The 22,162-nt window shown below is 40.2% G+C and overlaps 1 protein-coding gene across 1 annotated transcript in view; it reads right to left on the reverse strand.

Annotated features, from left to right (window-relative positions):
• The window catches only part of LOC132381739 (ryanodine receptor 1-like), a 500,293-nt gene that overhangs the window by 364,585 nt on the left and 113,546 nt on the right, over positions 1-22,162 (reverse strand). The window contains exons 29-34 of the mRNA XM_059951310.1: positions 18,639-18,847; positions 15,290-15,651; positions 12,006-12,132; positions 9,052-9,212; positions 7,499-7,664; positions 1,320-1,406 (exon numbers count right to left, since the gene is read on the reverse strand). Of these exons, the coding sequence (XP_059807293.1) occupies positions 1,320-1,406; positions 7,499-7,664; positions 9,052-9,212; positions 12,006-12,132; positions 15,290-15,651; positions 18,639-18,847 (1,112 nt within the window). The remainder of the gene's footprint in view (positions 1-1,319; positions 1,407-7,498; positions 7,665-9,051; positions 9,213-12,005; positions 12,133-15,289; positions 15,652-18,638; positions 18,848-22,162) is intronic.

Consider the following 22,162-nt stretch of genomic DNA (forward strand, 5'->3'; position numbering starts at 1 on the left):
GGAAGGAGGAAAAAAGCCAATTCTCCTAAAATGCGATCAATGGATGGAATGGTAGGCATTCTTGATGGTAGTGTAGCAGTGATCAAGTGTATTGGGTCTCTGACGCTGCAGGTGATGCGCTGATGGTAGTTGGGCGGAGATTTTTTCAAGCTAGCCTGAATGAAGAGCCCAGCAAAGATGTGAAATGCATTAGGGACAGCAGCTTCTTATTAATATACAGAGTGCTAGCTTGACCTCAGTCTTTGACAGTATGTGAACTGCATGGTCCAAGCGCAGTCTCTCCAACGACTTGTACAGTTAATCTCTCCTGCTGTTACAACCCTATTGTTCTTTCAGCCAATGTATCTGACACCTACCTACATTCAATATTGTTTAATGTCATTTCCAGTGCACAAGTGTAAAGGAGAACAAAATAATCGCTACTTCAGATTTGACGCAGCCCCCCCCAAAAAAAATCACAAGATAAAAACACAATAATAGTAAAAATACAATGAGTATAAAAAAATGTAATAGCTCAAATACATAGACTGACTGTATGTCCACAAATGACACGAGGCTCTGTAATAGAGTCATTAGTACATATTTGGTCCTCTAATTCTCACTAACCACTGGGAGGTCTATAGTATAACACCATGAAAGTGATCACTCCTTTCTTACTTCTGGACTCCACCCACATAACTTCATAAGACAATTCCCAAAGAATACCTTCTAAACATTGCGACGATAGTTCCCCAAATCTCTTACACTCACCTCAAGCATGCCAGCGGCATCTGCATCTGTACCCCCCGACGTTGACCCTGCCAGCCCTGCCCATCCCTCAACCATGCTTCTGTAACTAATACGTTAAGATTAATGTATTACATAATTACATAATGTGATTTACATAATACCCTTTGTAAACTACAAAATAAGCCAAGTTTGAAATATTCCTGGAACATGAATGTATCCTGTAGGGATAAGGCTTCATCAGATTTTTCTTTATTACCCACATGCCTGGAAATAAAATTTCTGTGAAATTTAACTGCAGTTCCATCTGCTTTGCTGAATTGTCTACAAGTTGAGTGAAGAAACAAATAACAACATCTTTGCTCTCAACATATGATTCCTGAAGTTGTGCTGGAAAGTCACTCACTTATTTCTAAGATACAGCTGATTAGTCTTTCACAGGAGATTAACGATAGTGAACATTAAAAAATTTTTACAGCTTCATAATAAGTACGAAGCATTAAAACAACATTTCTTGGAAATCAGTTTCAGGAATTCCATTCATAATCCAATGCACGGTTTACAAACATGGCCCATTCCCATGTTGGTCTTACCTTCAGCTTTCCAAGCTCAAACTGGAACATATTCTGACTGGCAGGCTGCACAAAGACTGCAGGGAATAATTTCTTACTTGGTTCAACCTTTGAAGTGAAGTACAGACAAGGTCAAACAATTTAAAAAGTTAATACAGTCTGACAAATCAAAATAAGTGTTTCTAATTTAAATATATGACTCCATCCTCTAGATCAGGGGTTTCCAACCTTTTTATGCCGTGGGTCCCCTACCGTTAACCAGGGGATCTGTGGACCCCAGGTTGGGAACTTTTGTTCTATATCGTGACAAACAATATTTAATTTCAAACGAACAATGTGATTTATAAAAAAAAAGTTAATTTTTTTTGATTTGGTCATATGTGTTATAGAAAATAATGAAACATTTCATGGAGTAATGCTGAGCTAACCGTGACTTTATTCACCGGAGCATGGGCGAATGAGAGGTGACTTTATAGAGGTGTATAAATTCATGAGGGGCATAGATGGGGTTGAGGAATCAAAAGTTAGAGGGCATAGGCTAAGGAGAGAGTGAAGATTCATAGGAATCAGAGGGGCAACATTGTCATCCAGAGGAAGTCTGTATATGAACTGAGCTGTCAGAGAATGTGGTAAGAGATACTTGACAGGTAGATGGCTAGGAAAGGTTTAGAGCAGGAGATCGCAACCCTTTTTTATGCCATGGACTGATACAGTTAAGCAAGGGGGTCTGTGGACCCCAGGTAGGGAACCAAATGTTTTATGAATATCAATAGACAATAGGTGCAGGAGTAGGCCATTCGGCCCTTCTAGCCAGCACCACCATTCACAATATCAGTACATAACTGAGTGGGAATAATGTCCAATTAACCTGAACTGAAATTGTCAGTTTCAAGACACAAAAAAAATCAGAATGAATTATATATTTTTTTTTACTTCAAAAAAACAAAAGATCCAAAGACACTGGAAAATCTATATTAAAAAAAACAAAAATTCTGCAGATCCAGTAGCATGTCTTGAGAGAAAACAAAATTAATATTTCAGGTTGATCGAGGGCTTCCACTGGTTGATCATGGATGTTATGTCCTAGATGTCTACATATACGCAAGCCAGGGCAGTATGATGTGGGGAGCATGCTGCTGCCTGTGCACTAAGCTCTCTCTCTTCATGCAGCTGATGAATCCAAAGGTATGACAGATCGATACAGTCTAGCACCAGCAGTGTCGCAGGAGTTGCCAGTCAGCGTTGAACTCCATGTAGAATTGCCTTAGGACCCTCAATTCCAGATTTTTCCTAGTGTTTGCTCTTGAAGCCTCCCCCATAAGAAAGGTAGCAGAGGTTTGAGGTCAGGGTTTTCCTTCTCCTAAATAAGCTGGCAACCGACTTTGACAAGCCTCATCTGCCCAAGTAACTGGCTTTAAGCAACCAGTAACTCACCTTTGCTCCTTCTCCTGTCTATAGAAATGGTTCCACTGAACTTTCTAGCTAAGCTATACGTGAAGACCAGGAGTTTGACTTGGCTATCAAAGGCTGTTTGAGACATTACAGATTGATGTTCTTTTTATCAGAATTAATCAGATACGATAGAAACTGGTAAGTAGGTAAGTCACAGTTTAAACAACATGCACAAAATGTTGGTGGAACGCAGGAGGCCTGGCAGCAACTATAAGGAGAAGTGCTGTCGATGTTTCGGGCACTAACTGTCAGGACTAACTGAAAGGAAAGATAGTAAGAGATTTGAAAGTAGGAGGGGGAGGGGAAAATGTGAAATGATAGGAGAAGCCCGGAGGGGGTGGGGTGAAGCTGAGAGCTGGAAAGGTGATTGGCAAAAGGGATACAGAGCTAGAGAAGGAAAGGGATCATGGGACAGGAGGCCTAGGGAGAAAGGAAGGGGGAGGGGAACACCAGAGGGAGATGGAACACAGGCAGAGTAATGGGCAGAGAGAGAGAAAAAAGGGAGGGGGGAAATTAAGTATTGACAGCTATAATGTGCCATATTGGAGGCTCAAATGCTGTTCTTTTTAAGCTTATACAGGGCTTCAGTGGAATAGGCTAAGAGGCCAAGAACAGGAAAATCAAAATGGGAATGGTGTAAAGGTGTTGGGAATTTGACTACAAGAGTAAGGAGATTACAAGACCATAGGAGCAGAATTAGGCTATTTAGTCCATCAAGTCTGCTCTGCCATTTCATCATGGCTGATCCAATTTTCCCCAGTCCCAATCTCCTGCCTTCTCCCTATATCCCTTCATGCCCTGACTAATCAAGACTCTTATCAACCTCTGCCTTAAGTATGCATACAGACTTGGCCTCCACAGCTGCCTGTAGCAAAGAATTCCATAGACTCACCACCTTCTGGGTAAAGAAATTCCTCTTTATTTCCATTCCAAGAGGACACACCTTTATACTTAGGCTGTGTCCTCTGGTTTTAGACTCTCCTACCATAGGAAATATCCTCTGCACATCAACTCTATCAAGGGCTTTCACCATTCGATAGGTTTCAATGAGGTCACCCCTCATTCTTCTGAATTCTAGTAAATACAGGCCCAGAGCCATCAGACGCTCTTCATACGACAAGCCATTTCAATCCCGGAATCATTTTCATGAACCATCTCCAAACCCTCTCCTGTTTCAGCACATCCTTTCAAAGATAGGAGCCCAAACCTGCTCATAATACTCCAAATGAGGCCTCACCAGTGTTTTATACGGTCTCAACATTATATTCCTGCTTTTATTTTCTAGTCCCTTTGCGCCTTAGTTTTTTGTATTTTCTCTCCATTTAGAAAATAGTCAACCCTTTCATTTCTTCTACCAAAGTGCATGATCATACTCTTCCTAAAACTGTATTCCATCTGCCATTTCTTTGTCCATTCTCCTAAATGTAAGCCCTCTACTTTCTCAAAATTATTTGCGCTTCCAGCTATCTTTATATCATCTGCAAACTTTCCAACAAAGCCATCAATTCCATCATCCAAATAATTGACATACAACATAAAAAGAATCAGTTCCAACACAGACCCCAGTGGAACACCACTAGTCACCAGCAGTCAGGAAGAAAAAGTTCCCTTTATTCCCACTCTTTGCCACCTGCCAATCAGCCACTGCTTTATCCAAACTAGAATCTTTCCCGTAATACCATGGACTCGTAGCTTGTTAAGCAGCTTCATGTGTGGCACTTTGTCAAAGGCCTTCTGAAAATCCAAATACACAACATCAACCAATTCTCCTTTGTCTATCCTGTTGGTTATTTTGTTAAAGAATTCCAACAGACTTGTCAAACAAGTTTTTCCCTTGAAGAAACCATGCTGACTAGGGCCTATTTTATCATGTGGCTCCAAGCACCTTGAGACTCATTCTTAATAATTAACTCAAACATCTTCCCAACCACTGAGGTCAGACTAACTATAGTTTCCTTTCTTTTGCCTCTTTCCCTTCTTGAAGAATGGAGTGACATTTGCAATTTTCCAGTCTTCCAGAACCATTCCAGAATTTTGTGATTCTTTCAAGATCATTAGTAATACCTCCATGTTATCTTCAGCCACCTCTTTTAGAACCCTGGGGTGTACACCATCTGGTCCAGGTGGTGTTATCTACCTTCAGACCTTTCAGTTTCCCAACAACCTTCTCTCTAGTTATGGTATACTCTAATTTTATAAAAAATTAATAGACTTCTACTGGGGTACTGCATATATTTCTGTCACCACACTATAACATTTATATAACTGTGCTGCAGAAAGTGCAGAGGTGATATATTAAAAGATTAAAACAACACACAGAAAATGCTAGTGGAACACAGCAGGCCAGGCAGCATCTATAGGGAGAAGCACCGTCGACGTTTCGGGCCGAGACCCTTCGTCAGGACTAACTGAAATGAAAGTTAGTCCTGACGAAGGGTCTTGGCCCAAAACGTCGACGACGCTTCTCCCTATAGATGCTGCCTGGCCTGCTGTGTCCCACCAGCATTTTGTGTGTTGTTTGAATTTCCAGCATCTGCAGATTTCCTTGTGTTTGTTTTTAGAAGATTACCTCGTTAATTACAAAGATAAACTAGATAGGAAAGTCTGTTTTCCCTGGAGAGGATGAGGGTAAGAAGGGGCATGATCGAGGTATATAAAATAATGAAGTCTACTGATGGAGTAACCAGCAGCATAATATTCCTTTATCACAAAGATTTAGGGTGAAAGGTAGAAGGGAATACTGCAGAAGAGTGAGGTGTGAGCAGAGTCACTGACAACACTTAGGTGCTAGATAGGTATATAAATCATCATGACATAGAAGGCTACTCATGAAGTGTAGTAAAATGTGATTAATACCGATGGATGCCCATTGGTCAGTATGAACCTTGTGGTAGTAATACTAATAATGGAAAAAGGACGAGTCCTGTTGCATATTTACATGTCCTCACTGTTTTACTATTAATAAAAGCATGCCAGAGACAGACTGAAATAAATGAAACATTTTAGAAAACCTATTCAAAATTTTAATATTAATCTTTTAAAAGACAATTGAATAATTAGCTTCCAAGGAGCCACTAAACCACATACAATACCACCGCTGAACATCCAGGGTCCACTCACAAATGAAGAAAGAAAAAAATAATGCCAATTCCAACTAGTCCAATCATTTCATATCCAAATACTGATGGATATACCAGGTATATGAGGATTTCAAAACATACCCTAACATCTGGCCAGTGCCAACCCGGCTTGAAACATTCCTGTGAAAATAGCTCACTGTTCTGAGGTTGTAAAAAGTAATTTCCTGTTGTATTTAGAAACATAGAAAATAGGTGCAGGTGTAGGCCATTCGGCCCTTCGAGCCTGCACTGCCATTCAGTATGATCTTGGCTGATCATCCAGTTCAGAACCCTGTACCTGCTTTCTCTCCATATCCCTGATCCCTTTAGCCAAAAGGGCCATATCTAACTTTCTCTTAAATATAGCCAATGAACCGGCCTCAACTGTTTCCTGTGGCAGAGAATTCCACAGATTCACCACTCTCTGTGTGAAGTTTTTCCTCATGATTGATAGGAATGTCCTCATTTCCTAATTCCTAATTTCATAATTTCCTCATTTGATAGGAATGTTAATCATTATATATTTTTATTATGGGTGGGGTTTAAAGAATTGAGGGGTGGCACTGCATGCCATGTGCCAACATTTTTTTTCATGAGACACCTTGGGCAATAGTTTCTATAGTTTCACCACCTGTGCTCGAGAGAACCAATGTTTCCAACAAATCGCACAAGGGACAGTGGTGCAACAGGATCAATGAAATGGGGCAGATAGATTTTAAGAAGATACAAGAGAGGCCTTTTCTTCCCTATTCTGGAACAGAGAGAAGATCTGAATATTTCTTAAATAGTGAAAAGTTAAAATAAATACTCTTGAACATGAACAAGACAGTTGCAATATTTTCCCTTAGTATTACAGATCTAGAATACGAAGAGGAAATTTTAATACGTCTATATATCTGAGCTAGATCACATCAGGAACACAGTAAATACTCTGGGTGTTCACCTTAGAAAGAATATAGTGTCCCTGAGAGGGGAAGAGTACTAACAACGTTCACAAGGAACAAACGATTTGAGAAATTATATAAATTAAACTTGGAATATAACATGATGGGATTATTATAAAATTTAAAGAAGTCTGTAGGGCAAACAGAAGCAAAATAACCCCACTCACGCAGGGCAGCGTGGCAAGGAAAGAAATTTCACCATTCAAAAGAGAATACTTTCAACAAAGACTCAAAGCTGTAGAATCCTCTCCCGCAGCAAGAAACAAACAAAATAATAACTTTATACTGACGATCAAAGATTTTAGCTAGAGATAAGAAAATGTGGATGCTATAATCATGTACAAAAAAATAAATGAATGGATTGGTGATCCCAGAGGGTCAAGCAGCATCCGTTGGTCAACATATTGGGTTAGATGTCCACGTCAGGAATGGTTTTAGCTAGGCAACAAAATTAAAGAAAGTGGGTCCAAGATGGGTGGAAGTGCAAGGCTGAGGTCTGTTGTAATATAGCCGAATAGTGAGCAAATCTCCAAGGGCTGATTTATCTACCCGTTTCCTACCTTTCTATTCATATTTTTATTTCCTTAGCTAATCTTATTTCCTTAGCTAATTACTGTAATTAACTAATTAGCTAATTACAGTAGCTAATTTTCTTAACCTCTTGCAGGTAAGAGAGTGAAATTACCTGAAAGTAGGTGTTTATGTCTTTTCCATTGGCTGTGAAAGTCATGAGGCCAGTAGCCAAATCGACCAGACATCCAATCTCCAGGTCAACATTACTCCGGCTTGCTTGCTGCGAGTTGTTACTAAATTCACCTCCCCAGACCATGTAACAATTGCTGCGCTTCATGCTGTCGGAAGAGCAAAAGATTCCAGCAATACTCAGATGGTTGACCTTGTTACATACAAAAGTGGAAGAGTAGTGTCTTACAATCCATTCAAATTCTACACTTAATACGAAGCCAAATTATACATTTATTGTTGAATGTTTAGGGTACTGAAAGCTTCTCGTAAATTGTGAGGTACGATACCATTCATAACCTTTATGTTTTAAAATACAATTACATAAAATTACAAAATGAAAAGTAGCTAATATATAAAACAAAGCACATTGTAATGATGATTACAAAATACTGAGTAAAATATTTTATGAAAAGAATCAGAAGCACCACTTGTATTAAGTCTTCTAGATATATTAAGATGTCGTCTAGACAGATAATTCTAGTAAAGCTATATATTTGCAGTAGGTATCCATTAAAACTAACAAAATCGACATTTTGCTGACAGGAAAGTCTGTTTATATTACACAGACATTGTAAACCTGAAATTCAGAAAATGTTGATAAATTTGGTATATTTTAAACTGGAGGTTTACATTGCTCCTCAAATTTATTTTTCAAACTGTGTAAAGAAAGTAAATTCTTGCTGCTTTATATGTTCAGATATTCATTTGGAATCTTTTAGTTGACTAAATCTCATCAGAATTGTTGTAGACAGTACTGTACAAAAGGCACATATATGCATGTGGCTAAGGTGCCTAAGACTTTTGCACAGTACTGGTTGACGTGGAGTGGAGAGCAAGCTTATAAAGCTAGTGGGAGCCAAGGGTATTGGGAGTGCTGAGGGTGGAGCACCATGGGAGGGTGTGGGACACGTGCCAGAGAAGGAGTGCCAGGGGCAGTGTAGGGCACAGTGCAGATACACCCAGCCCCGAGACACCAGGAGAGGTCACACGATTCCAAACAAATGGTTTATTGATCATTACATACAGTCTTGATGGTGCTTCTCACTTACTTCACCTTTTCTGAAACATAATTCCCCTCTCCCTGCCCCTTTCCCACTCTGAGTCCATATCAGAATCAGGTTTATCATCACTCACACATCATGAAATTTGTTTTTTTTTTCACGGCAGCAGTACAGTGCAATACATAATATTACTGCAGTGTAAATGTCTTAGGCTCCCTAGCTATATACATGTCCCTAAAACTTTTACATACTGTAGTTTGTGTTACTAATTAAAATGAATGCAAAAAGACCCTATGCCATCCAGTAAAATATTTCCAAAAGGACAGTGACAACAAAGAAAATAATTCCAAGATAAATTGTAAAATATTTGTACATATTAGTAAAACCAAGTGACAATTTGAATTCAGAAATTATGTGCAGATAATCATGTTTACAAAAATTAAACAGCAAAGTTTTTGGTAATTATGGTAAGCAGATTTAAATTCTCTGATACCTGTCGTGGACTTTTCCTTGGACATCTCCCACTGAAACAGTGACCGTGCGAACTTTGGATAAATCGAAGTTGCTGTCATATTGGTGAAAGTCTGGGGTCACCCAGCCGACCCACACACCACTTGGTTCCTGCCCAGCAAATATCCTCACGGAATAGTAATACTGTCAAAATAAAACACCAGATTAGAAACCACATCACTACGATTTTTCAGTGTTTTTGTAATATTGGGAATGAGACATTGCAGTGAACTAAATGCTGTCCTGAACTGGCAACAGATGGTCTATGCTCATGTCTCACTATAAAGTCATAACACTGAATTTAATAAAGGACACAATTTGTTAAGCACACAACTTATCAAGTAATATTGTTTTTGCTAATGTCCTCCACAGAGAAGAACCTTTAACTTTATTCTGTCTGTCATCACTCCTTAACCCTCTGCAGTTAAAAGCAACTCATTGCCATTTTCACAGGGCCTGTAATTCTGATCTTTCCTAAAAATTCTTAAGATAGATTTAATTCTCAAGGTTGAAAGTTATTTGTGGTCTTTACCAGGTGATTCCGCTGATTTTAATTCTGTAACAAGAGCTCATTAATATAAGTCTCTCGTAAATAACATGGCAGGAAATTGGAAGGAATTCCCATACGCAGAATAAAGTTGGGAACTGTGGAAGTAGGTCACATGACACCTTTTACAGAAAAGAGAGAAATATCATAGAGCAACCCTGCAGAAGAATTTGTTAGAGGTATACAGCACAGAAAAAGGCCCTTCAGCCCATCAGACCCATGCTGACCATTAAGTACTTTGCACTACCAATCCTATTTGGCAAAACTTGATCATGATCTTTTGTAGCTCAATTTAAAAATCCCTTATCTAATTTGAAGTTATCTGCTAGCAACAATGTCTCCGGAAGTGCATTTCAGATTCCATCTACCCCTCTAGGCAGTAAAGTTCTTCTGCAGAACCTCTCTAAATCTTTCATTCACCCAAAATCCAGATATTCTAGTTTTAGGTAGATACTTCATTGATCCCAAAGGAAATTGCAGTGTCACAGTAGCATTAAGATAAAAAGTATGCTACCTCAAACAGTCTAACAGGAGGGGGTCATCGTTTTCCCGGCTATAGGTTGACTCATTATAGAGCCTAATGGCTGAGGGTAAGAATGACCTTGTATAGTGCTCTTTGGAGCAGCGCAGTTACTAAAAATGCTCCTCTTTTCAGCCAAGGTGGCATGCAGAGGGTGAGAAACATTGTCCAGAATTGCCAGAATTTTCCATGGGGTCCTTTGTTCTACCACAGCCTCCAATGTGTCCAGTTTGACTCCTGTAAGAGAGTCAGCCTTTCTAATCAGTTTATTGAGCCTGTTGGCATCACCCGTGTTGATGCCATTGCCCCAGCATACTATCGCATAGAAGATCATACAGGCAACAACAGACTGGCAGAACATGTGAAGCAGAGGCCTGCATACTCCAAATGACCTCAGTCTCCTCAGGAAGTAAAGGCGACTCTGGGCCTTCTTGTACATAGCCTCCGTGTTGGTGATCACTCAAGTTTGTCATCCAGGTGAACCCCCAGCTACCCGAAGGTCCTCCCCACATCCATGTCCTCACAATCAATAGTAACAGAGAGCAGTGCAGGCTTAGTCTTCCTAAAGTCCATCACTGTCTATTTTAGCTAACTGCTGTTGAGCTGCAGATGATTCAGCTTGCACCATTTGAAAAAGTCCTCCATCATGGCCGTGTTCATTCTCCCATCCTGCCTTTATACGCCCAACTATGCTGAGTCATCAGAGAATTTCTGCAGACAACGTAACTCAGTGTTGTATCTAAAGACTGAGGTGTACAGGGTAAACAGGAAGACAGCCAATATAATCCCTGATGGGGCCCCAGTGCTGCTCATAGCCATGTCTGACGCACAGCTCCAAAGCCGCACAAATTATGGTCTGCCAATCAGGTAGACTTTTAGATGTATATACCCCTAAACCTCCTCCAGTCTAAAGAGAAAAAACACATACCCTATCTATTTTCTCTTCATAATCAAAATGCTTCATCATCTTGGTCAATCACCCCTGTACCCTTCCCAGTGCATCAGATCCCTTCTATGTTCCAACCAGATCCCCAACTGTGGCTTAACCAACACTTTATAAAGTTGTCCACTGTAAGCCCTTGCCCTCTGCTCTTCCATGTCCCAGCTAATGAAAGCATATATTCACCATCTGATCTATCTATGCTATCATCTTCACACCGAAGTTTCTCAAGAGCCCCAGGAACCTGAGATTCACTATGTCCTACAACTGCAACACTCCAGGAGACCTTGAAGCATGTTGAATGGTATGTTATTGTACAATAAACATCCATAAAATAGGCATCCATTAGTCTCCAGAGACCACGGATTTGCGCCTTGGGAAGTTTCCGGGGTGTAGGCCTGGGCAGGGTTGTATGGGAGACCAGCAGTTGCCCATGCTGCAAGTCTTCCCCTCTCCATGCCACCGATGTTGTCCAAGGGAAGGGCAAGGGCCGATACAGCTTGGCACTGGTGTCGTCGCAGAGCAATGTGTGGTTAAATGCCTTGCTCAAGGACACAACGCGCTGTCTTAGCTGAGGCTCAAACTGGTGACTTCCAGATCACTAGACCAACGTCTTAACCACTTGGCCACGCGCCAACGCCTAGACTGTTAGGTACAGCATTAGAGCAGGAGGTTACGAACATGCAGTAAAACTTGAAATACGTGCCAAATGTTGGACATTTCTTTTTATTGGATTTCAAAGTGTGAAGTTGAGCTTTTGGAAATGTAATTAATGTAGATAGTTCAGTGCTATTCATAAATAAATCATCAATAACCTCATGAATAACATATTAAATACTTTGTAACTTGAAAAGAATAGTCCCCAGCCAACAGCCTAAGAGAGCAAATATTATTTCTTCTCATTCATTTTGATTCCAGCTAGTTACTTACCGTGGTTGTGTTCATAATAATTTCTGGGTCATCCCTGTCATCTGGCACCACATCTTCTATTAAGCGAGGGACAGTTGGTATAACTGGTGGAGGAGCAATGAAGGCAGGCTTTTTTTTGAATAAGAACCTAAAAGACAGATAAAGGTAAATGAGTCATACATAAAAACAGTAAGTGCTGGCACTGCTCAAAGTATCGGGCAACTTCTGTAGAGAAAGAGTTAATATTTTAGGATTTTCATCAGAACTGAAAATGGGGAAAGACGTAGTATACAGGATTTATAATTTAAGGAAAGGTTGAAAGGTTTCCTGTGTGTAATAGTAAGCTAGTAACGAAAGAATCAAGGAACGATCTTGCAACATAGAAAGAATTAGGTAAGGAGGGAAGCTGCAAAATTAGATACAAGGATTGATTTTACATGATGGCACACTGACAGAATGTGGCCAAGCGATTCTTGGTAAACCTAATAATCTGTCAGCAACAAGGTAAATTACTTCAGTGGTCGGAGTCATTCCTTGTGCAAGGGAAGATGATTGTGTCTGTGAAGGTCGATTGTCACAGGCATCACTGTAAAGGTTCCTTAGGAAAGTGCCCTCAGCCCAACCATCTTCATCAATGAACCTACTTCTCTCGGAAGGTTAGCAGTAGGGATGTTTGCTGATGATTACATATTATTCACTTTAATTTACATGAATATAGACAACATTCAGATATGGTCTGGTGGTGTGTGGCAAATAAAATAATGCACCATTAAATGCAAAGATGAGTGGTTAAACTCCCATGTTTCAGAGATGACTAACAGCCATTTCCAACAAGTGAACGGTTAAGCACTCACCTTTGACATTAAATGGCCCTATCATTACACCATCAAAATTTCAAGATCGCCCTTAACAAGAAAAACAACTGACATAGCCACAGATGAAAAGCAGGTCACAAGCTGGGTCATCTGCAGAAAGTGACTCTTCTGATATTCCAAACTTTTTCCACTATTTCCAAAACACAACTTGGAGTGCTATGGTATACGCTCCACTTGCTTTGATGACTGCAGCTCGACACTTTTCAGGGATAAGTAACCTCTCCATTCATACATTCACTTCACTAAGTTTTCACTTCTTCCACTACTGACACAATGTGGCTCCAGAGGTGCAATCGACACTCAGTGAGTGTACGTCCATGGCTTTCTGCTGCTGTACCCTATCCGCTTCACAGTTCAACATATTGTGCGTTCAGAGATGCTCTTCTGCACAGTGCTTTTGGAACATGTGGTTATTTGAGTTCCTGTCACCTTGAACCAGTCTGGCCATTCTCTCTGACCTCTCTCATTAACAAGGTATTTTCACCCACAGAACTGCTGCTCACCAGACAGTTTTTTTGTTTCTCACACCATTCTCTGTAAATTCTAGAGACTGTTGTGCGCGAAAATCCCAGGATATCAGTAGTTTCTGAGATACTCAAACCACCCTGTCTGGCACCAACAATCAATCCCCAGTCAAATTCACTTGGATCATACTTCTGATGATTGGTCTGAGCAACAACTGAATCCTTGACCATGTCTGCATGCTTTTATGTGTTGAGTTGCTGTCACATGAAGAGTTGATTAGATATTTGCATTAACGAGCAGGTTTACAGGTGTATCATAAAATGGCCACTAAGTGTATATAATGAACTGTAATTCCTGGGCCACTTCAGCAGCATCCCCCATGTCTGTAGGAAATACCATTAAAAAAGCCAGAGGCAACATATGCATCTGGGAACAGCACCAAGACCTACAACATCCTAACTTGGAAATATATTGTTGTTTCTTCACTGTTTTTTAAATTAATTTTTTATGCAGTTCTACAAAACAACTACAAAGTGAGGATTACCACAGTGCAAAATAAGCATATCAAATATATAATTCATAACAATAAGGAAAAAGCACCCAGAATAAAATCATATAAAGTTAGTATGCTCCCCACCCTCCCACGATAAAACTCCAGGCCAACTATTACAATATGTAAAAAAACACTAATCGGTGTGTTCGACCCCAGAGAGCTGTAAATATAAATTTTAAAAATTATAATGTCTACTACCAAAACTATAATGTAAATCCCATCAAAAAGAAACCATAAAACTTACAGAGAGAAAAAAAAGCTGAAAGTAAGGGATTAAAAAGAATAAACTTAATCTAAAGGGGAGTTATGAAAGTATTTGAGAAAAGGTCCCCAACACCTTTTGAAACTTTATGTCTGAATTGAGACGTGAATAATGAATTTTTTCAAGGTCTAAACAGGACATGATATCATTGAGCCATTGGGCTTGAGAGGGTGGGGCAACATCTCTCCACCCAAGGAGAACTAAGCGTCTAGCCAAAAGAGAGGCAGAAGATAATGTTCAATGTTTAGTGGGACCCAAACGCATGTCTGCCTCACCCAAGGTACCAAAAAAGGGCAATCAGAGGATTAGGTTTGTTTCTTCACTGTTAAAGGACCTAAAGGTTCCTTAAGGTTGTTATAACCAGGGGTGGTAATGAAGACAAGCTCCAACTACCTATTAAATGCTTCCAAAGGTGTGTGCCTCAAATGGCCTCCAATGACCAAGTCCAGCTCCTGGCCTTCATGTGTGGTTTAGCTACTAAGCCCAGCGGAACTGTTTCTACTGACAGGTGAAGGGGAAAAGGCAGGTTACCGTTGCCTTAAAACCATTCGCTTTGGGCAGATGGGGCTCATCAGCCATAGTTAGTAGCTCATCTATGAGAAGGAAAACTGATCTCAAACCTCCACTGTCTTGTGACTATACCCCGAGGGAAAAATCTGGAGCTGGAGTCCCTAAGGGAGTCCTACGTTGAGTTCAATGCTGACTGGCAACTCCTGCAACGCTGCTGGTGCCAAACTGCATCGGTCTCTGCCATTCCTTTGGGTTTATCAGATGCATGGACAGGGGAGCTTGGTCTCCATATCATACTGCACAGGCTTGCATATCCAGACAGCTAGGATGCAATACCATGGTCAAATCTGGAGACCTCAATTATGAAAAAAAAGATCTAAACCAGCTGCATTATGAGAAGTGGAAACAAAGTTAGTAATGACTGAGCTATGCCACACTGATACAAAAGGGTGAATGGTTTTCTCTGTTGTGAGGTTTCGATGATTCGAGTGAACTATTATTGATCCAAAGAAAATGCAAAGTCACTCCTTTGGTAATAGAAACTAACACCATAAAAAGAAATACCGTTGACAACTATAATTGGACTTTGATCATCTCAGCAATCCCTGTGTTCTCTTCAAATAACACCAAAATCACTAACCTAGTTTTGGATTTACTTTTTTCAGAGGAGGAATCTTTATCATTCTCTGCTTTGGCCTGTTCTTTAGGTGCCTCCTTAAAGTTCTCCTTCTCGTTGGCAGGTGTTTCAGTTTGAGTTCGGCTGGCGGACTTTTTAAGGACTTCAAACTCTGAATCCATATCAATATCTTCAACTTCTTCTTCTGGGATTGTCATTCTGGTCAATGGTGTAGTGCCAGGGGTGCACTTGAAAGTGTCGTGGAACTCAACAGGCATGCTGAGCCGGAAGAACAGCATGTCGGTATTGCTGTTCTGAGATCCAAAGGTTTTATGAGAAGCTTTCAAACAAGGAGGACTGTCAACTGTTCCATCAATTCTAGTAATCTGCACGAAGACAGAAAAATGTAGTGTGTAAATAATTTTATAAATAGTACTGTACAACTCAAAACAATACTATCTAAATTTTCCCCAAACTTAATTCAAAATAAGGGCTGAGGATTATCTTCCACATGAAATAATGGCTTCATAAAAATTATTTTGCCAGTAATTATTGTCACAGAAAATTTAGCTTTAAGTATTCACTGTCTACTCAGAGCTATCATGGAATTTTATAACATGAATACAGAAACAAAGAAACATAGAAAACCGACAGCACAATACAGGCCCTTCGGCCCACAAAGGTGCCGTACATGTCCCTATCTTAGAAATTACTAGGGTTACCCATAGCCCTTTATTTTTCTAAGCTCCATGTACAATATATGTAGAGTAATAAAGGTAAATGTATTTTCTCAAACTCTGTGGAAAAATATCTAACCAAAATGTTGTTTTCAACTAAATCTAACCAAATGGCAGAAAATGACTAGACAGCAAGTAGAACATATTCACTCCAAAAGGACAATGTTTGTGGATGACTAACAGGCTTGTTCCTGTGGCCTCACAATCTTTCACAGTTATTTACCCTATCTTTCATCTATCAAATTTATCTATTCCAAAACAAAAAACATGAAATGCAGAATGCACTCAGGAAGTCAACATCATTGGTGGGGAGAGAACAGAATCAAAAAGCTAAGAGAAGAAACATTTACCTGAAGTGGGAAAGTGAGGAAATAAACACATTAAGTTGTAGAGCTAAGAAGAAATGTCTGCAAAAGGATTTAAGGCAAAGCTATCAAAGTTACAATGATTTTAAATATCATCAGTCAGAGGCTACTGATGTGTAATTCCTCAAAGCACAGAAACACTATCATCAGCCCAATCAAGTACTCACTGACCATCAGTGGACTTATCTACACACAACCCAATCAAAATGTCTGAGAACTCATCATTACTTCCTGGGACAGGAACCTAGGCAGCCCCTTCTTTATCTTGTTAAATTTACTCTTACAAATTTTCCTTTAACTCTTCCAACTTTCTTGAACTGAAAGGCTTGCAACGTGAACTTGCTCAGTCCCAAACTGAACTGGTATCTTCATTGGTAACATGGCGTAGTTCTTGTATTAGTCCTTATTCAGACTTTCTCCTCAATGACTATATCAACATTAGCTTTCCTGTTATACTGATGACTGTACTGATGCTGCTTCCCACATGTTTGTGCAACTCAAAATACTTAATAGTTTTGCTGTCAATTTCCACCTTGCTTTTGCTTTCACACATCTGCTTCTTTTCATCCCTTTCTTGGCATCTTAATTTGCACTACAGTATATACCGAAGGTGAGCATCAATATTCAATACAAGCCAAGGAACTAAGCCATTTTGATTTGAGTTCTTCCCATCCTGCTTTCTACAAGGACTCTATTTCACTCTCCCTGTCTCCCTAAGTGTTATATTCAATTTCAGAACTTTTCATATCAGTGCCTTTAAGACATTTTGCTTTTCCCTTAACTATGATTCTCTATCAGTTGACCAGCTCTCTCAATCATGTTTTCTTTATTTCCCAACTCCACTCTCAGCTTGAACTCTGCTTCCAGCTAGAACAAGAATAGAGTTTGTCTTGTCCTCACCTTCTAAATCATTTTGACAGCTCCAACCAGATTCCACCACTTTCTTCTTCCAGCGTTTGGAAGAGACCCCTTCCTCTGCAATTCTCTGGTCCATTCTTACATTTGCAACAGCCACCTTCTCATGGAATTGCGTGATTTATAATATCTATTCCTCTTAACTTTTCCATTCCCACCATCTTTCCAGTAGCCTCTCTAAGTGAAACTCTTCTAACTTACCGTACTGTATTCAGCACTCAGTCTGGATCCCCCATATTGGAGAATACAGCTTGGGGTGAACAGCTCACTGAACATGAACTTCCAGCCACTTGTCACTTAATTTTCTACAGGTCTTTGGTCAGTGGTTACCTCTACTTGTTAAATTGTGTCTAATATAAGCTTGTGGAACAGTATCTCTTTTTGATGGCCTTCAATTTTAATACTGAATTGAACAATTTCAGGTAACTCCATTTTCATTTTCTCCTTCGACAAGACTGGCTGCACTTTTGCTTCTCTTATCATCTTTTTTGTCTTTCCCTTCCTGATTTTAGACTTTGGTCTGTGGTCTCTCTTCCTGCCATCACGGACATTTACACTACACGCTGCATCCACAAAAGAAACAGCATTATGAATGACCCCATGCACCCCTCATACAAATCAATGCATTCCAGCTTTGCACATGATCCCTTCAGCTTCTTGATTGAAAATCAGTTAAAATCAGTTACCTCTCAAAGTTTACAGATGCACCATCTTCCACTAGTTCTGATAAAAATCTTATTAGGAAAAAATATTAATAATTTCTCCCTCCTTAAATGATGCCTGACCTACTTCCAATATTTATTACTGTATTTTTGTTTTAGACTTCTAACATCTGTAATTTGTTTTAGCTTCATAGAGGATCCACATAACCCTTTACCCTTGGAGTGGCACGGTAGCGTAGTGGTTAGCACAATACTTCACAGTAGCAGTGACACGGGTTAAATTCCCACCGCTGCCTGTATGGAGTTTAGACGTTCTGCCTGTGACCATGTGGGTTTCTGCCAGTGCTCCAGTTTCCTCCCACAGTTCAAAGATGTACCAGTTAGTAGGTTAACTGGTCATTGTAAATTGTCCCGTGATTAGGCTAGGATTAAATTGGGGAATTACTGGGCAATACAGCCCAAAGGGCCAGAAGAGCCTATTCTGCGCTGTATCTCAATAAATAAATAATTATCAACATTTTTTTAAAGCACAAAGCCCACATCCGCGCAGCAATTCAATTAAGTGTTTTGTACAGCTTCACAATGCAATGATATCAGTTTACTGTTAGAACAGACTTGTTACTTATTAGTGATCGACTACAATGTTTATAGGCTACATCATTTGTACAGAAGTATTTTTTTTATTGAAACTTACCTCAACATGGCTATGGTCACTGGGAACAGGAACAAACTGAGGCAGACTTTTACTGAACCACATGGTGATGTCCCGTTTCATATTTACCGCAAAGGGTTCAAAGCCTTCCTGTAAACCACATATGGTGAAATATCTCAGGCTGCTAACATTTTGGCCCAGGTTAATGCGCCCGACCTGAGAAAGTCCCAGGCTGCACACAGGAATGAACCCTGGAAAATAAACTTAGATATCAGATTGAGAATCCAAAAGTGAGAAGGCAAAAGTGAGCAAAGTGATGGAAGACGGGAACTGATAAACTGAGCAGAGTACTGGAACTTAATTCAGATAGGTGTTGATGCATTTTGGAAGGTCAAATAAAATACAATGAATGGTAGAAGCCTACAGAGCATGGAGGAATGGAGGTAGAAGTCCCAAGATTCCTGAATGCTCTCTGGTTAATGCTTTGCTCTTAATTTACTCACATAATCTCTTAATATTCTCCTTTACCTTATCTGCCAGGGTTATCTGATGTCTCTTTTAGTCCCTTCAAATTCCTTTCTTAAGTGAATTGCTACATCATAGAGGGTCATACAGTAAGGAACTGGCCCCTTGGTTCACCAGCTGTATTCTAACTAAGATACCCATCCAAGCTAGTCCCATTTCCCTCATACATCTCACAGATTCCTCAAGGGATGTGCTTCATCCCAACTACCTGCATCTGAAATATTCTTTCTCCTGACCAGAGTTAGCTTTGAGGCTCAGCAATCTTAGCAGCAGAAGAGAGGAGCCAGCAGAGTTTAAAACATGTTTTGTAGTTATAAAAGGGAAGTAGGCACCAATGGGAGTGACATTTGGAGAGTGGTTCTGTTCAATGCGCATGTTTGAGTTTGAAGCGCTAAGGCTTGAGCAAAGATAAAGAATGGTGATAAGGGTCAAGGTAAGCAAGGGCATCCGGATGGCAGATCATGCTTGTTCTGCAGGATGTGGGAGATCAGGTAGACTTCCAGTCTCCTGAAGGACTACTCCTGTTGGAAATGTGTCCGGTTGCTGTCTCTCGCTGGAGCTGGAGCTGAAAGCACTTAAGGTAATCTGGTTTGCTGACAGCATCATAGTCAAAGGTTTCAGTGAGGTGGCCATATCTAATGTGTAGGTAGTTGGAGTAGACAGAGACTGAGAAACAAGCAGTTGGTCAACTCGTTGGGATTGTACTATCAGCCTCAAGTAGTTAACAGAAATTAGAGGAACAAATATGCAGGGAGATTGCAGAACATTGCAAGAATAATGCGGTCGTCATAGTAAGTAACTTCTCCAGTATAGTCTGAGGGCTAAGGGTTTAGATTGAGTGGAATTTAAGTGTGTTCATGAAACTTTCCTCAGGCAATATATAGGAAGTCCTACTAGGGAGAGGGCAGAGCTCAACCTACCCTTGGGATATAGGCAAGACAAGTGACTGAAGTGTCAGTGGTGCAGCACTTTGGGACCAGTGAACATAGTTCTGATAGTTTTAATTAAGTTATGGAAAGGGACTGATCTGGTCGACAAATTAAAGATTTAAATTGGAGCAAGGCAAATTTTGATGGTATTAGGCAAGAACTTGAAAAGGTTGATCTGAGTAGATTGCTTGCAGGTAAAGCAGGGGTTCTCAGCCTTGGGTGTATGCAGTTAATGGTCCAAGGACCCCTTGGTTATTGGTAGGGATCCATTAGAAAAGGTTGGGAACCCTGAGATAAAGGAGCATCTGGCAAAGGAAAATTTGGTACGTCAGCAAAGACACTTACAAATTTTTATAGGTGTACATTGGAGAGCATTTCAACTGCTTACAGCTTAGCCTGGCATGGAGACTAACAGACAGGACCACAAGAGGCTGCAGAGGATTGTGCATTCAGTCAGTTCTGTCACTGGCACAACACTCCCCACCATCCAAGAGGCGGTGCCTCTGTTCTGTTGAACAGAGGGATCAAGAATACAACAATACAATTCCCTCATAAAGTTGGCACAGGTAAATAGGATTCTGAAGAAGGCATTTGGCACCTTCATCAGTCAGGGTAATAAATACAGAAGTTGGAATGTTATATTGCATTTGTACAATGGTGAAACTGCATTTGAACTACTGTGTTCAGTTTTGGTTACCCTGTTGTTGGGAAAATGCCATCAAGCTGATAAGAGTTCATCGGAGATTTACGTTGCCAGGACTTGGGGGACTGAGCTTTGGAGAGAAGTTGAGCAGGTTGGGACTTCTTTTCATTGGACCATAAGAGAATGAGGAATGACCTGACATAGGAGAATACAATGATGAGTGGAATGGATTGGATGAATGTGCAAAGTCTTTATCCCAGGTCTAGGAAATCAAGAACTACAGGAATAGAACTTAAGGTGAGAGGAGAGAGATTTAGTGCATCATTGGGTAGGTACCTTATCAGAAGATTTAATAAAACCTATTTTACAACATCTACTGCCCTCTCATCAATCACCTTTGTCACCTCAAACGTTAATGAGAACTCCTGTACAAACATGCTGACTTTTCCTCACAAGTCCATGCATTTTCCAGATCCTATCCATAAGGATCTTATTCAGTCATTTTCCCATCATTGTAGTTTCACAGTTTGTCTCTATTGCCCATCTTAAACAGAGACTTTTTGGCCACGTCTAAGACCATGCCTGGGACTAAAGACAATGCAAAGATGTCAAATGTATTCCCTTCTGTATAAGACCATAAGATTCAGGAGCAGAACGTTTGGCCTATCAGGTTTACTCCACCATTTCATCACGACTGATCCATTTATCTTCTCCACTCCAATCTCCTGCCTTCTCCCCGTATCCCTTCATGTCCTGACCAATCAAGAATGCATCAACCTCTGCCTTAAATATACATAAAGACTCCACATCCACAGCTGTCTGTGGCAAAGAATTCCACACAGTCACCACTCTCTGGCTAAAGAAATTCCTCCTCATCTCCATTTTAAAAGGACAACCTGCTATTCTGAGGCTGCGTCCTCTGGTCCTAGATTCCCCACACCATAGGAAACATCCAATCCATATCCATTCTATCATGGCCTTTCAACATTCGATATATTTCAATAAGGTCACCCCTCATTATTCTGAATTCTAGTGAATACAGGCTCAGAACCATCAGACACTCTTCATATGACAAGCCATTCAAACCTGAAAACAGTTTCATGCATCTCCTTTGAACCCTCTCCAATTTCAGCACATCTTTTCTAAAATAAGGGGCCTAAAACTGCTCACAGTACTGGAACGAAGCTAATAAAGCCTCAACATTACATCCTTGCTTTTATATTTTATTCTTCTTTAAATCAATGTTAACATCACATTTGCCTTCCTCATCACCAACTTATCTGCAAATTAATCTTTACAGGATCCTGCACAAGGACTCTCAAGTCCCTTTGCACCTCAGATTTTTGAATTTTCTCTCCATTTAGAAAATATTCTACTCTTTTATTTCTTCCACCAAAGTGCATTACCATATACTTCCCCACACTGTATTCCATCTGCCACTTCTTTGCCCATTCTCATGATCTAAGTCC

Source organism: Hypanus sabinus, chromosome 26, assembly GCF_030144855.1.
Source record: "Hypanus sabinus isolate sHypSab1 chromosome 26, sHypSab1.hap1, whole genome shotgun sequence".
In the NCBI taxonomy this organism is placed as follows: domain Eukaryota; kingdom Metazoa; phylum Chordata; class Chondrichthyes; order Myliobatiformes; family Dasyatidae; genus Hypanus; species Hypanus sabinus.